Below are 16,859 nucleotides of genomic sequence, written 5' to 3' on the forward strand. Positions count from 1 at the left end.
GGGAACGTTAACATTGGATTGACTATGCACTAGTTGGGATGCTGACAAGCACAAGGAGTCTATCGTCAAAGAGGTGATCACAAGAAGCAACTCAACATGGCCATCTACGGCAGGATGGGAGACCCTGCACAAGTAGTGGCAAGGAGGGAGAGGTTCATGGCAGAAAAGTACAAGAGCAAAACATATCGATCAATGATAGTTGTGGCGATCTAGAGAGCATGTCAAGTGGCATTTGTTGGATAAAGGCTAGAGTAAGCTTATTACTAATGGTGTGTTTTCCTCCGATGGTTCCCGTGATGTAATGCTCAAGTTGGAGGCCGATGCACTCATCGTAATACATGGGAACCAACCCCTGCAGTCTCGTCATTGTTGGTAGAGGCATGGACTCTAAGACTCGACCAACGCTTCGTCGTCATGCATGAAATACGAAGGCTATTGTGGAGATCGATTCCCTTGAGATAGTTCAGATTCTTTGAAAGGAAACAGTTTGTCCTTGACGTATCAAAAGCATCGTGTTAGAGAGTGTGGGTTTCTTGGAGGATTTTGAAGAGGTTCAAATAGCCCATGTCTTTAGTGAAGCAAACTGTGTCATTAACTAGCGGCAAACTAAGAGAGCTTTTTCTCAATGTAATTTTTTTAGGGTCGTTTCCCCAGATCTCCATAACCTATCTTCTGAACACTTCGATAGCCACGGTTAGCTGAATGTGCTCTAATCTAAGCCGGTCACATCTCCCCTTATAAAAATAAATAATAATATAAGACTATGTCTACCAAGTAAGTCTAAGTCTTATCACGAAGTACTACAAAATTGCATTGTACTATTAAAACTATTCCAAATAAATGATAGCGAAGCATTGCCTACCAATTAAAAGAAATAGTTATAGAGACAAAATTTAATTATTTAATACTAGTACAAATGGTTGTTGAACCCCAATTATAGATGTTAAGTGGGAATGCCATATTCCTCAGGGATGACGACAATTTGATTCATGAAATAAAGAAAAAAATGTTATGTGCTTTCTCACGGGGGGCGTATGATTCCAGTAAAGAGTTGGAAATTTTCCAATTTACACTCTGTATTTCACAAATTTATGATTTACAACCGATACGTTTTATAGAGATATTTTCTAAGAACAAGAATTAATAATAGAGGGTTTAAAATATAAAGAATAAAAAGATAAGGAGTGGATCACATAAATTCCTAAAGAAATACACGTCGTGAAATGTAAGTAACATAAAATATTTTCACTTCCTATGGAACTATTTGACACGATAAAAATGCTCAATAAATCTATTGGTGAAATGAATAGAAACACTTTGTTTTTAATGTCAACTTTGCTCAAATCTATTGGTCCTCAGAAAAGGAACGACTCTAGAACTAAGACAGCCTTTGCCAGCTCCAGGTGACCCATTGACATTCGCACAGAAGCTGGAAGCGTATAGACGCCATAATCTCAGTTCATCTTCTCCGATCTTTATCTAGAGAGAGAGAGAGAGAGAGAGAGAGAGAGAGAGAGATGGAACTCGCCGTTGTTAGTGCTGCCAAAGGCGCTGTGAATACTCTTCTTGGGAAGCTAGCGTCGCTGCTGACACAAGAAGCGGCACTTCTGACCGGAGTCCGAGACGAGATCCAATACATCAAAGACGAGCTGGAGAGCATGAACGGCTTCCTGAGTGAGCTGTCCGAGTCCGACGTACCGGACCATGACAAGCAAGTGAAGATCTGGATGAAACAAGTGAGGGAGATGGCGTACGACGCCGAGGACTGCATCGACGACTTCATGCATCACCTCGGCAAACCTTGCGGCCATGGCCTAAAAGGCATGCTAAGGAGAGGAAGTCGGCTGATGAGAACCCTACAAACTCGTCATCGGATTGCCGCCGAAATCCAGAGCCTCAAAGCCCGTGCTCTACATGCGAGCGAGAGGCATTCAAGGTACGGCCTGGCGGTAGGTGCTGCCACTAATCGAAGCACTATTACTACGCTTGCTCCTTCTTCCGGGTATTCAAACTTTGACCCTCGGCTGCCTTTCCTCTTCGCGGATAATTCTCAACATGTGGGAATCAAAAAGCCCGTGAAAGAGATTGTCAAGTTGTTGAAGGATAAGAGCGTCCCTCAGCTCAGAGTGATCTCTATTGTTGGCTTTGGTGGCTTGGGAAAGACTACACTTGCAAGGAGAGCGTGCCAAAGCCGGAGAGTCAAGAGCGCATACTTCAAATGCCAGGCTTTCGTTGCGGTGTCGCAGACGTTTGAGACCAAGAATCTTCTTATGGACATACTAAAGCAGGTTACCAAACCTGCTGAGAAAGGACTAGTGGAAATAACAGGGGCCGAGCAACATACGCGAGTAGTTCATTCAGATCTTGAAGGCATAGAAACATGGGGTCTTAAGCAACTCGGAAGCAAGCTAAAGGAACACTTGCAGGATAAGAGGTATGTGATCGTTTTGGATGATATTTGGAATATATCAGCATGGGAAAGTATCAAATTCGCCTTACCTGATAATAGTAATAACGGTAGTAGAATTATAGTAACTACACGAATTGAAGGGGTAGCTCACACATGCTGCTATCGTGACCATGATCACATATATAAAATCCAACCTCTATCTGAAAATGAGTCGAGAAAGTTGTTTTTCAAGAGAGTATTTGGCTCTGATAGTTGTCCTGATGAAGAATTGAAGGAAGTATCAGACGACATCTTGAAGAAATGCGGCGGTCTTCCTCTAGCCATAGTCAGCATAGGTGGACTTTTGGCTAGCAAGCCTTACAGAACGAAGCAAGAATGGAAGAAAATGTATGATAGACTGGGTTCCGAGCTAGAAACAAGTCCCACCCTCGAGGGGATGAAGAAAATACTAACACTTAGTTATAATGATTTGCCTTACCATCTCAAGGCATGTTTTCTTTACCTATCTATCTTTCCCAAGGACTACGAGATCGAAAGGACGATGTTGCAGAGACGATGGGTGGCCGAAGGTTTTGTAAGTGGACGCCGTGGTTGGAGCATAGAGGATGTCGCTGAGAGCTACTTTAATGAGTTCATTAGCAGGAGCATTATCCAACCTATGTGTATTGGACTCAGTGGCAAGGTGAGAAGTTTCAAGGTCCATGATTTGATGCTTGAGATAATCCTCTCCAAATCAATCGAGGAGAATTTTGTTTGCCTTCTGCAGGGTGAACATTACGCAATGGTACCACAAGATAAGGTTCGTCGATTATCCATCCACAGTAGATTAAGTAGAGAAAATGCATGGGTGATGACGACCGCAGGCTTATCTCACGTCCGTTCACTAACCTTCTCTGGCTCTGCTGAATCACTTTCATTTGCTTCTCTTGATCCTCTAAGAGTGTTGAGAGTGTTGGATTTGACAAGTTGTTGGGGTCTGCAAAAGAATCAGCTAAAGAGTATCTGCAAACTATTTCAGCTCAAGTATTTGAGCCTTCAGAAGACATACATATCTATGCTCCCGAAGGAAATAGGGAAGCTACCAAATTTGGAGACATTGGACGTAAGGGAGACATATATATCTAAGCTACCCGCCGGGGTTGTCAAGCTCCAACATCTGAAGCATCTGCTTTGCGATTTTCACAATCCTTTGATTCCTCGTGGGGTTGGGAAAATGCAAGCCCTGCAAAAACTATATAATGTGCAGCTCACAAGCTCTACAGCGGTGCAGGAGCTAGGCGAGTTGACCCAGTTGATAAAACTATGTATCAAGATAAACATAAAGGAAAGAAGAGCCTCGAACCTACTGTCTCTCTCACTCGGCCGACGCTCACTCACTCAAAAAGTATTGTCTCTTCAACCAAATGGATTCCCAAACCTCAAGTTTCTGGAGGTCGAAAATGATGACATATCCTTTCTAGAGTTCAAGGAAGGTACGATGCCTAAACTGGAAGAGTTCAGTTGGATCAGACCCTTACAACGGGAAATAACTCAGATCTGCGGCATTGAGCACCTCCTAAAAATCAAAGAAATAGAGCTCACCGGAGCAAAGACTCCATCGTTTCAAACTATGGTGGATGCCGTGAAAGCAGTAGCCAAAAGCCATCCAAACCATCCAAGAGTTAAATTGGTAGCTTGGGATGAGCCATGTGTGAGTAATTCGGATCAATAGGTGCTAGACACATCCAATTAATGTTGTATATTTTTAACTTTTGCTCTTTACTTTTTTGTTGCCTCTGTGCTTGAATTCCACAGTTGTTATGGATTGCAATCTCATATACTATGCCAAATACTTCCAGATCTCTAGAAGATTTCTACTTTTAAATCCAACGCTTACTGTAGCAAGTTTTACCGATTTCTTGCGTTTTCTGGTTTGCACGGTTGTTAACGTTATTTTGATGTTTAAGGGGAGAGAGAGAGAGAGAGAGAGTCTAATATAAATTAATTCTTAACATTCATATCTGTGTTTCATAGGTTTGCATATAAAAGATAACTGACCGCATCTTAAATCTAAAATCCAAGTCCTAATAAATTCACATCAAGAAGAGATCAAGTTAAATCTTAATGATAGGTTGATCTAAATTTTAGATAAGGAGAAAGATAAAAGATTAGAAGAGGAACAGAATCAGTTACAAAATCTCTCTTTTTAACCCAAGGATTGATTGCACAATAATTCCAAGGAAAATGCTTCACATCCCTAACCAGGCAACCAGTAGTCTCTCTTTTTAACCCATGAGAAATGTTTTATTACTTCGCAACTTTCTCATTAATATGTCGTCTATCAACACTCATTTATTATGATCAATTAGAGTTTAGTCCATGACCAACTGACTCAGCCCGAGTTTAGCCCGTTTCCAGCCCAGTCTGCGTACTGCCTCCAATATGCTCCTACTTCTATGTTATCATTTCACAACTATAACTTAAAATCTTTCTAAACAACTAGATCTGAGAGAAAAATTGAGATGGGATAGAATGTGAAAGGAACGAAATGAGAGAGAAGAACGGTGGTGGACCTCCGATTAGAGGCGTTAAGCGTTTCTATGTTTTGACCAAACTCCGTCTTTTATTCCGTTAAAACTATATTTTTATCATTTTATGTAAGTATTATTATAACTTGCCATTCAAACTGATATATATATATATATATATGTTACATACATTCCATGATTACGATACGAAACTAAAAATTAAATGAAGCTCAAAAGTGACGCAAATATTCTGCGAGAAGAAAAGCAAAATTAAGATCTATACAAACAAATCAAAACTCCAATTTGACCTTATAACTAGCCGACTTGATCACCACCTTCTTCCCCGGCGACAGGCTATCGACAACCAGCGCGCCATCGACGCCCACCGTCAACTTGCTGGACTCCACCTAGCCGCCGAGCCTGAGCCCTACCGGAACCTTAATGCGCACGTCGAGCGGCACTTTCCCCGCGCTCCGGCTCTCCGCCAGCGCCGCCGCCGCCCCGGCCCGCAGCGAGCTCTTCCCACTCAGCCTCACCGCCAGCACCATCGTATTCCTCTCCGGCTGGTAAAACCCTGGAATCCTCCCCCGGCACAGCGTCGTCCCGTTGAACCCCACCGACACCTCCCCGCCGTCGCCGTACCGTATCCCGATCTTCTCGTTTGGGTTCTCGGCGCGCACAGCGACTGTGAACTCGGTGCCCAAGCTCATGTCGAGGGGCTTTACGTCGAAAGTGGAGATGGTGAGGCTGTCGATCTTGTAGGCGGGGAACTTGGGATCGACCACGAGGTAGACGTAGAGGAAGGCGGCGACGAACGCGAGGAGGAGGAGGAGGAGGAAGGTGCAGAAGCAACAGAGGCAACGCCGGCAGCAGCCGCGCCGGTGGTTCGAGGGGTCGGCGCGGGGGATATACGTGGGGAGTGCACGGCGGTGGTTGAGCATTTCATACTTTTGCGCCGGCGGTGGCGGGAGATTCATGTTGGATAATATTTGCTAGGGGGAGGGAGAGAGAGAGGGGGGGAGGGAGGGAGGGAGGGAGGAGGGAGGGGGAGGAGAGTAGTTTTTGTTGGTTGGTGATTGGTTGGTTAATTTGGAAGGAGAGGCTGGAGGAAAAGATGGTAGTTTTTAAGGCTCTTGTGTATATTTAGAGGGCTCTACAGTTTGGTTGGAGAGAAAGAGTTAAGAAAGGTAGAGGAGGAAATAGGATTATTGTACTGTATGAGTATTTTTGAGTTTGAATCATATCAACTTGGGTGTAACTGAGATTTAAGCTAAGAGATGCGTGAGAATCAAAATGCACACTGCTTACCATAAAGAAAAAAAAATGATAATTGTGCATATAAGATATGCATCACTTATATAAACCATTTTCTAGAAATAATGTACATCAAATGGGAATATATATTAATAAAAGTGGCTTGCAAAAGCTATGGAGATTTGGCCATAAATATTAATTTAGAAATTGCTAAAATAGGGGAGACGAGCCACCATGGCACCATCTAGCTTCTCCCTGGAATGCCACTATGCCAGCACTTCTAACTAGGTTGCAGAATCATGTAATATATATACAAAAGGTGCAGAAAAGAACATAGCAAGGTCTGCATGCATGGAGATTGGAGGATCATAAAAGTACATTCAGAACAGTGCAGGTAAAGAAAAAGTAAATCTACCATGATAACAAGACAAGATTGACCCAGAGGAATAATTATACCAGTTGAATTGAAGCAATACTTACGTGGAGTAGAGTGGAAAAAGCCAATTATCTGTTAGTAACAAAGCGCGATATTGAGTTTTATATTTGAATATTGAGGAAGAAAAATACTCAGATGTCAGTCGATCAGCAACTAAATACAGTATAGACACCTTTACGCCTTTGGCTTAATCAAGAGACGGCACAATAAGACCAAATGGAACTGTGACAGCAATACCATCACAAGCTGGTAATAACTCTACACCAGGATATTTACAATCCTCCAATTACAATCTTATTTTTCTATTGTCAACTACAAAAATACCAACTTTACAGATACCAAGGATTGTTATTACATAGGAATCTCTAAGATGAAAATAAATACAGAGTGCTCTCTCTGACAAAAGATTGTATGCTTTACAAGTTCAATATTGGAATAATCTATTAGTTATAAACATCTTAAATAAACACCCAAACTGGAAGGACAGTGGCGCATACACGGTCTGGCAGCTGAATCCAGTTGGGTTTGGAAAAAGGAAGAGAAGGAAAAATGAAGCAGGCAGGAGAATAAGTGAAGTGGCATGCATACCTAAATATATATATCAGCAGATAAGACTGGCATTGTGTTCTTTTTCTCCAAAATTACAGGGCATGCTTGTCTGTCAATATACAGGAGAAACAAGGAAGACAGCATTCAGACTACCAGAATGCTCTTTGGACTTCATCTTGTAAACATATTCTTTCTCACTCTGTACATTTCTTCTTGATTCTTTTTTTCCTTTTTTTTTGATAATTTAAGATGATGAATTGACATAAACTTGAAGAGCTGGGTGCTTGCTAATCAGTTTTGTCACCCAAGATTGTTATCCAATGACAATTAATCTTACTCGAAATAGAGCATTCTGTTCTCTCAACAGCTCCTTGTCTTGCAGAGTGGATCATAATCATATGCTTCACCTGCCTTGACAAACCGCCCCTTCACTCGTTTCCTCACATCTGCCCTGGCCTTGCGAGAGGCATACCTAATCTTTTTGTCAAACCTGTTCACAAGTGAGAATTGTTGTCAAGGAATTTCAATAACAGTCTTTCATTAAAATAAAATATTTTAAGAAAAATGTATAACACCAAGATTTATCAAAAACTATTTTGATCAATGTAGCAGCAAGACGTGTAACAAGTATTTCATCAAGAAATAAGTTCAAAATTATTGTGCATCCTTGCATGCAGGCTAAAAGCTTTGTTTCCATTAAGCACATATAGTACCAGATTTTAAGAAAATTATCACAAAGGTAGTTGACATCAAGTGCTAAAAGCATTTCAAGAGACTGGATATATGAGTGCTCTTAAGGACCCCAAAAGTGCTCTTAAGGACCCCAAAATTTAAGGCAACATATCACAGATCAGTAACAGAACAGAAATGTCAGTTGCTTAAAACCTGCATTGTTACAGGCACTGTTGAAATTGAGTGAACATGAAAGCAAACAAGGGTACCAATGTGTCAATTAAGTGATTAAGTAAACACTTTTCCTTTTAGGCATCTGTTGATGATCTAAGATGTAGATTGCAGTCAATAAAACTAAATTCCAGATAATTAATTGTATTGGTTTTGAATGACTATCCAATATATCACTTAAACTATAATTGCTCGACAGCATCCAATTTGTGTTGATGAATCATGAAATCAAGAATTCTGTATAATGATGGTATAGGAGAGAGAGAGAGAGAGAGAGAGAGAGAGAGAGTACTTGACATTCAATATGTTATTTCTTTGATAATTAAAAGGGGTTAAGACCTTTCATTCTATCTAAAGTTAACTCCATGTACTCAGCTATAAGGCACAGGCATTAAAACATATTCACTAAAGGAGACCTAAATAAGGACTCCTATTTCTACGGCAACACAAATAATACAGCTGTCAATCTTACGAAAATTAAAGGATAATCAGATAATCAAACAAATAAATATAGATCACAATCTGAAGATCAATTTTTCAGAGTATCACATACACCAGTTAAAAAGAAAAACTGCAGTAGTTGAAATAATTGGTATCAGAAAGAAATACATCAGTGGCAACTAGCAACACACTCGGGTACACAATCACGTGTCATCAAATAATTAGATATAATCATCCTTGAGTACAGAAACAATTCATATAGGATGATTTTTCTCACTTTGAAGTACATAAAAAAAAGAGTTTTTATTAAGGATAGTGAACAGTGTCCTGAGAACAAAGTGGTTTTATAACTACAATAACCATTTGAATCCATGAAAGGTTACCCTAGCTGACGTTTTCTTGAAAGCACAAAACTGACGAATGTGATTGAATCATTGAATAGCTAAATAGACTGACATGCTCAATATTCTGCATGAAAATACCAATCCAAGATGCTTGCCTATTTAAAAAGAAAATGTAGAAAGTGCAGACTTACTTTCGTGTCTTCTTCTTTTCCTTGTAACGCATTACAGCACTGTCTCTGCTAGCTCCAGGGAATGAAGAACCATCAGGACCAGCAGGGTAGCATGAAGGCTCACCTATAAGAAGCACTGATGACACACCACAATCTTGATAGTCTCCAGCACTGCTTTCACCAGTCAAACCAGAAAAGGAAAGAGATAAACTAGATCGAGCCTGCCTAGCAGGGAAACACAAGCCAGAATCTGATTTGGCTCCTGGATTTGACATGAAAGAATCAGCAGACACAGCATTGCTAACCGCTTCTTGTATGGGTTTACCCTGCCCTGCAGATGATGCCTGAGAAAATTCACAAGATCTAATACTCAAAAAATGAAACCGATAAGTTCTATTACAGAAAGAACTTAAACAAGTCCTGCAGATGATAAGTGTAAGCACATGATCATGCTCAACTACAAGCACAGTATTAGAGTAGTCATATAAGTAACATACTTGCAAGTATAGTGCAGCATTAGTTGCAAATTAGAGTAGTTGTATATTAAAACTAAAAAAAAAAAAATTGGCACTACATTGAACAATTCAATAAATACTTGCGGAAGGCTAGCTCTTCCATTGTAAGCAAATAATCAAACAATTCTGCAAAGATCTAGGTTCAAAATTTCACTATAAATTGACTAGATTAAAGAATGTTCTGACTTCTGCGGGCACACTTCTGAGTAGTAAATCATGTTGCTTGCCAGCTAGAAAATGAAGATGTAACAGATCCATAGGTCGGGGATAAAGAATACGTGATCATTGGCTGAGAGATGGAGAAATAAACTGAAATGCTTCACTATATGCATGCTAGCACTCTAGAGCTTAAATCAAACTGTTGTTTTCCTTCATACAATTTACTATCGGGTTACTACTAGGTTGCCTGTACCTAAAATAAGAAGCCAAAGATACCTCTATTGGGTTACTTAAGCATCCATATCAAAGACAATAAGAGAGGGGATCATCATGTGGAGCTGGAAAAAAAAAACAAGAAAAAAGCTATAGACAAACCTCTGCAGCAAATTCACTGTAACTGTTAGAATTAGCAGCAGACATTTCCTTCATCTCGAAGAAACTATCAATTCCAGCATCATCAAAAAGTTGCCCTGTTTGATTATGTGATACACCAAAGAGTTCTTCATAGTTTTCAAAACTCAAGTTAACATCATCCACACCAAAATCCTCACAGTATCCACCCTTGCTGAGGTCACAGTCTTTAGTCCTTTCACAGAATATCTGCATGTTGCACCAAAAAGTTCTTCAGAATTGCATACAAATAAAAAAAAATATTCAAACACCTAATATAAATAGGAGCATAGGTACTATTCAATTATTTCATTTACTCGCAAGCACAAATTTTCAATCTGGTTTTAAATCAAAGTATCACACAACTTCTATATTGACAAACAGTAACTGAATTTGTTAACACATTAAAAGGCATTGGTCAATTGAAACTTTTTTTTTGCATAAACCCTGGATAGAACTAAAACTGTTTTCCAAACAAAGAAGCCACTCTAGTAGTTACCATTGAATGTAACTAGGCAATAAGCATGTCCATGCACATAAAGAGCCCTCTAATTTCCATCTAATGTCATAGGTCCTTGTTGCAACAAACGTTCATGTGGATAACAATAAAAGTATAAGTTTTAAAATATTGTTGAAGACAAAAAGGCATGCATGAAAGTTCCACTTTTGATGTAGACTAGATTCTTGCTACTGTGGCAGCCATAGACATCCAATAGTTCAAGTTCTGCAGATATAAAACTTGTTCGCAATGCCTCGACATGTTTGTTCTCAAACTCATATCAGATAATTTAGGTATATCAATTCTCAGTAACAGAGGCACATTAAAACATTAGTTGAAGTATGATTAGTCAACATGCTAATTCACAAATTTTAACAGATAAGTAGTTCCGTTTACCATACCCTTAACATATGCTTAAGATTCTGAGGTATCTATTTCTTCTCGCTCTCACGAAAATCATAAAACAAATACATAAGTAGAAATTCAATAAAGAATATGCGTAATAAAATATCGAATACCCCTTCATGCTCGGCAGTACTACCAATTGTGCTGTAGGAACAACCTTAAGTAGAAAATAGATGTTAAAAGGGCAAGACACTCCATATTATGTGATCATAGAAGAAAATGAAGAATCAAAGGCACAATCATGTGGGACTATGAAAATATGAAAAACATTTTATTTAACAGCAACATAAAATGATTTTGAGATATTCTACAGATGACAATCCAGAACCTATGTATATCTCAAATTTCTAAAGCAACAGAACACATATGCAGCAAAGGATGGAGGAGCATTACAAATATTTGATATTTAGTTAGCATGCACCTTAGATCCATGAAAATAAAATGTGTCCGCAGAGGATGACAATATCATTAAGTTTAAGCTCGTCACTTAACATTGCATGCATGAAGAGATAGAAATATCTGGCACACAAAAGACAAGCATATTATGTCTTGTTTGGTTTGAGGCCCAAGCCTTTAACTTGATAGTTAGCATTATTTCTTAGTCTTAATCTATTGGAGAATAAATTTGGTTAGATATAAAAAAGATAAAAAAAAATGTTTGATTGCTGAATCAGCCCCCCCACCCCCGAACTCAAAGCAAACAAGGCTTTAAAGATGCCATGCTCCATTGTAGTTGAATTTACTGAACTAGCTAACTGAACTGCAGTATACTGAATGCAGATCTTGAGCCTATCTGGTGATTTACCTTATCAGTTGTTTCCAGGTCATCCATCTGGTCGCCACTAGCTATATCCATTTGATTGCTCTTTTCCGGAGGCCCCCAACAGTTACTGACACTGTTCTCATCAATGCTCATCAAGCCCATTCCTTTCTCACAGTTAGATTCTGACATTGGAGGAACTTCCATAACAAAGGACCAAAGTCTTGAAAGCTCTGCTGCTGATGGACAGCCTGAGTAACAGTTGATTGTTTGCCTTTTATGTCCAGAAGCCGATGATGAGCCATCATGCCCACTCCAATCACAGTTTTGGCAAAGTGAAACATTTTCCTCTATGCACCTCACTACCGCAGGCTGTGTGATGCATCTATCACATAAAAGAGTACGTGTATGGCGCCTCGAAAGTGCATTGGCAGAGTGAACATTGCGGTCACATGATAAACATAAGCAAGCAGCATCAGATCTGCAGTAGACCATCGGTCTTTGTTCCCCACAGAAATCACAGAGACGACTCATTTTTCCTTCACTAGTATAGATGATGACTGAAGTAAAAGTGTAAAACTACCACTAGTATTTTTGTGTTCCTAGAACAATTCTGGCGTCAACCGGATCCTTCTGAAATTTTCTTTCTCAGTATCAGAACTGAGAGCATCCTCCACAAGGACCACAACCTTCAAACACCATTAGAAAAACATCAGAAATTCTAACATAACATTTTTTAACAAAAATCTAAACAAGATCTTAACTTTTTGCACTTAGCAGTGAAGTACAACTTTGAATTTTTAAAAAAAAATACTAAAGATAATTCTTGGCCATCATCACCACTAAATTAACCAAAAGCATATCGTATTACAAAGCCCTTCTTATCTACCGGAAATATGTAGGAGTCAGTTTCAAGAAACAGAATCAGTTCTACGATTTATATAACTAACATGAACTAAGTAACCACTGTGGATCTCGAAACATTCTTAAATCCAATAAAAGTTAGAAGCCCTGATGCTTACCTAGTTACCTTCAGCTGTCTGCTAAATACAAGAAGGAAAAAAGGAAATCTAAACAGCCTAGACTATAAATAAAAAGTAAAAAAAAAAACGCTTCGTCTCGAACAATTAGCGCAAACCATTACAAATCTAGAAAAACCTCTAAGGCTAGAAGAAAATATTACCATAGTAAACAGAAGGATTTGAATCCTCTTATATACAGAATATGTACAAATTCTTCCTATCAAACCCTAAAATTCTAATGTAAACAAATCAGAACTTATCCAAGAACCCATAAATATCTCGAGTAAGTAAGAAAATGACAGAAATCCAATCCAAATTGTACAACTAAACCAAATAGTTCAAGAAGATTACTCTTAGTTCATCCACGAGATCGACAGCTGAAGCGCAGTAAAGAGCACGTAAAAATCAAAGAAAAGCACAAAAAAAAAAAATCCAAGCAAAAAGTTACCAATTCAAGAAGATCGTACCAAAAAGAGAGTTCCTTTTTCCTCTTCTTGACACCAGCTCGAGTCAAAGACCTAAGAAGGAAGCACTAGGACGGTTCTCGGCGGAGGCGTAGAGTGGAGAGCTCAAGAAAGAAGAGAGGAATCGGATGAGAAGAGAGGATGAGAGGAGAGGAGAAGAGGGGGGGAGAGAGAAGGGGATGAGGTGGTGGGGTTAGGCGGGACCCACGAGGGCTTGTGAAAAGGTGACCTTTTTCGCTTTTTGTGGTAAACTCGTAAATAAGGCGGTGGATAAGGGGTATTTGTATGGAATGACACGAGAAGTAACGGCGTTTTAGGCCTTTTCCGTAGTTCGAGTTTAATTTACTATTGTACCCCTCAGCGACGGCTTCGGAATCTTCGGACAAAGGACTCTGGCAAAGGACTCCTCCCTCTCTCCCTCCCTCAGTAAATATCTCAGCCATACCAAATGGTAAATAACGGTCCATTTAAGGGTATTTTTCCTTACAGAGGCCCACCTTTTGAAAGCCAATACTGGCAACTTTTCAAAGCATTAGTTAACACGAAAAGCGAAGAGTCGTTATCGGTCGTCTGAACTTTGAAGCAGTAAAGTGGAAAAAGAAAAATTATCCCTTTGTTGCATAATTCATAAACAACCCTACTACTTGTGAATATTTTGTAAAATACCCCTTAGTCTGTAGTCTAGTAAAGAAGGCAGAATGATTCCAAACCAGCCACGTGGATAAGACAGTGGGTATTGAGAAGGTCCCCACCATTAAACAAGTTGACATCGATCTCCTCCAATTGGTTGCGTCCCTCCCATCTCTGTGGGTCCTTCTATTTATTGACTCGGGTCTACAGTGTACTCAGCTATATGTTAGATAGGTTAATTAAAGTAACCATCCAAGTATCCAACAGCCCTTTTATTCCCTAATTGTGTGACTTGTGAATGAATCCAATTAAGTCCTCTTCACTTATTAAAAACGCCCATAAGCTAATTATGAGTTTAATAATAAGCCAGCGCTCTTTGATACAGGAGACATCAAAGCCCACAGATATGTTAACTAACTAGAGTCAACTCTTCTCACAGAAATACTACATGTAGTCTTTTTTAGATTAATCCATGTACTTTTGCTGCACACGAATCGAAAAGATGGCACACGTGAGACCGATGCTTTTGACTCCCGTGCGAAGCTTATGTGGTCTCGTGCCACGTACATATATATATCCGTGAAGAGATCACTGCTCATCTAAACATTATTTAATATTTTAATATCTATGTAGCTGATCTTGTCTCAAGTCCCAACTGACCACCATTATTACTATTTTCGCAAGATTCTACGGACAGTTCCACATCTGGAAATCTTTTTCGCACTAAAGACTTAAATAAGCAACGGTCCGAATCGTCTTATCAAGGATGGGATGGGATGGAGGAATCAAAGGCTGTGATTAGACGCACCTTAAATCTCGATATCATCGATACGATAAAGTAATGTGGGCGGTTCGAATCGTTGTCACGGATTAATCACGAGTTCTCCTCCACGGTTGGGTGGCACGGAGCTGCATGTATCAGTAATTTACTCCAACTGGAGGGGCGCTTCTGTGAAAGTGCTCGCTAACGGAGTAGGTATCGTGAGACGGCCACGTAGGGGAAGATGGATGGTGACGTCACCACATACGGTTGGTTTTGTCTGAGCTGGCAAAGTTATCCGGAGCGCCAGTGGAAAAGTGCTCCATAGTGGTCCACGTGTCAGAATAGGAGCCGGAATAAGCCCTGCCAATTGGCGGATAACTATGGGCTACTCATGTGCAAAAGCCAGATGCCGTTCTATTATCCGGGGGAGTTCGCGGATTTATCGGCTCCCGGTCGTTTCCTCTATTCCATTATTTCCATACACACAATTTGAAAGTTAATTTATTGCATACAAAGAAAGCTTTATTTTAAGAAATTCTATATTATTATCGATTATAGTATGTAGAATTATTGTGCAGTGATTTTCAACTTGTCCATATCATTTTTATCTTTCTTTCTTTCCTTTGTTTCTTGTGGGTGAAAGGTAGCTTGCACCCTCCATCTTGACCCTAATGTTATCACTGGCCCATTTTTCATCATTAACACCTTCTTCTCGTTCTCTCTCTGAGACGGGCTTTGGGCCAATCCAAGATTGGGTTTGGTTCGTAATATTTGGGACTGTATGTTCTTCACATAATCACCATGCAGTCATAAGACCAACTGTTCCACAAAATATCTCCTGGGTCTCGTTGTCTGGATCGATGCCAACACTTTGGTCCAAAACGGATTGAAAACAAGAACGAGTTCGTTCTGGTGGGGAACATGGAGAGCTGTGTGATTACTCTGGATTGATAGCTGCATTGACCTTGAAATACCCTATTTAATTTATTAAATTAACTCTGTCCAGGACACCTGCCTAATTTGGTCCTCATAACCATCTTTGATGCGAAATTAACTGGTATCTAATGGTATCTATATCAAACTTATAAAATATAATCCAATTGATCTCGTCGCTATCTTTCTTTCTTCTTTTTTTTCCCTTCTACGTCTCTGCTTATATCCTAACTGAGAGACATACACGCAATATGCAGGAAGGAACTGTGAATAAAGTTTTCCACAGATGAGGAGTTTTCATGTGATTAGGATTCTCGTGCAAAGGGCAACTTTTAGAATAGCAATAGTTTTCTCACTACTAGTCTAATATCAAATAAAGTTTTACCAAATACTACTTCAAATCGTTATTTATACTTCTAGATATCCAATGAAATATACTCAAATCAAGAGAAAATCTGAGAATAATGGAATTCCGATTCTATCACAGTTTATAAGACTTATGAGATTTCAAACAGTGATAGGGCGGCATCTATTCAAATCAAGTGAAACCCAACAACTTCCAAATAGGAAATGTGAGAAAAATGGAATTCCCATTCATTTACTCGTCAAAACTTACCTACTCTCCTTGGTTTTCTTTCCTTTGAGTACAATCCATCTTCTGCACCTGAGAGATACTTCTAGCCTTAAGGCTTATCTCCAACATAGTCTTCATCTCTTCATCACAGTTGACTCATGGGCTCATGGCTAACCAAGGCAGGTGCATTCCCACTGACATCCACAGAGAGATACTTCTAAGACTACCCTGCAAGAAGTATCACAAAATTTAGAGCTACTTCTAACCTCCGATATCGACTTCATTGCTACCCACATGAATCATGGTCGCAATGCTGACTCCCCATGCATCTTACTCCTTCATGAAGACAAATCTTGCATCAGTATTCTAGATGAATCATGCAAGCCCAAGTATCGCTTGTCAAACCTTAGCCTCAAATATACTAATTTAATATCTGCATGCAAAAGCCTAGTTCGTCTGTCAGATTATTCAGGACATGCTCAACTCCTGAACCCAACCACTGGGGAATGTTTAACACTACCGAAACCCAGGTGTTTAGGCATTTCCCAATATTGCTTGGGATTTAACCCTGCCACGAATGAATACAAAGTTGTACGCATCTACTATACAATTTATAGCAGCCTTGCTGATCATAGAACTGGATCCATAACCCAGGACTTGAGAGGGCATTACCTATATGTATCAGCAAGGAGAAGATATTGCTGCAGGAGTCTTCGAGGCTATGTTATCAT

At 39.7% G+C, this 16,859-nt stretch overlaps 3 protein-coding genes across 4 annotated transcripts; 1 reads left to right on the plus strand and 2 right to left on the minus strand.

Moving 5' to 3' along the window:
* Nucleotides 1–1,398: 1,398 nt before the first annotated feature.
* LOC140778774 (disease resistance protein Pik-2-like) lies at nt 1,399–4,266 on the plus strand. Its single transcript, XM_073123636.1, has one exon. The coding sequence runs from the start codon at nt 1,518–1,520 to the stop codon at nt 4,119–4,121; it is 2,604 nt and encodes an 867-aa protein (XP_072979737.1). The 5' UTR covers nt 1,399–1,517; the 3' UTR covers nt 4,122–4,266.
* An 858-nt stretch (nt 4,267–5,124) lies between these two features.
* LOC140777075 (NDR1/HIN1-like protein 6) lies at nt 5,125–5,894 on the minus strand. The gene has a single exon (XM_073120975.1). The coding sequence runs from the start codon at nt 5,892–5,894 to the stop codon at nt 5,325–5,327; it is 570 nt and encodes a 189-aa protein (XP_072977076.1). The 3' UTR covers nt 5,125–5,324.
* Nucleotides 5,895–6,878: 984 nt separating this feature from the next.
* Nucleotides 6,879–13,387, minus strand: LOC140779571 (zinc finger protein CONSTANS-LIKE 10-like). Of its 2 annotated transcripts, none has more exons than XM_073124692.1 (5): nt 13,232–13,387; nt 11,788–12,431; nt 10,064–10,288; nt 9,036–9,358; nt 6,879–7,646 (listed from the first exon to the last, which is right to left on the minus strand). In XM_073124692.1, exons 2-5 carry the CDS (start codon nt 12,274–12,276, stop codon nt 7,517–7,519), a joined length of 1,167 nt encoding a protein of 388 aa, XP_072980793.1. In that variant the 5' UTR covers nt 12,277–12,431; nt 13,232–13,387; the 3' UTR covers nt 6,879–7,516. The 2 variants fall into 2 exon arrangements, with proteins under 2 accessions (XP_072980793.1, XP_072980794.1); XM_073124693.1 differs by having other exon boundaries at nt 13,213–13,364.
* Between the last annotated feature and the right edge of the window lie 3,472 nt (nt 13,388–16,859).

This window comes from Typha angustifolia, chromosome 15 (assembly GCF_048772165.1).
Source record: "Typha angustifolia cultivar Huaian chromosome 15, ASM4877216v1, whole genome shotgun sequence".
In the NCBI taxonomy this organism is placed as follows: domain Eukaryota; kingdom Viridiplantae; phylum Streptophyta; class Magnoliopsida; order Poales; family Typhaceae; genus Typha; species Typha angustifolia.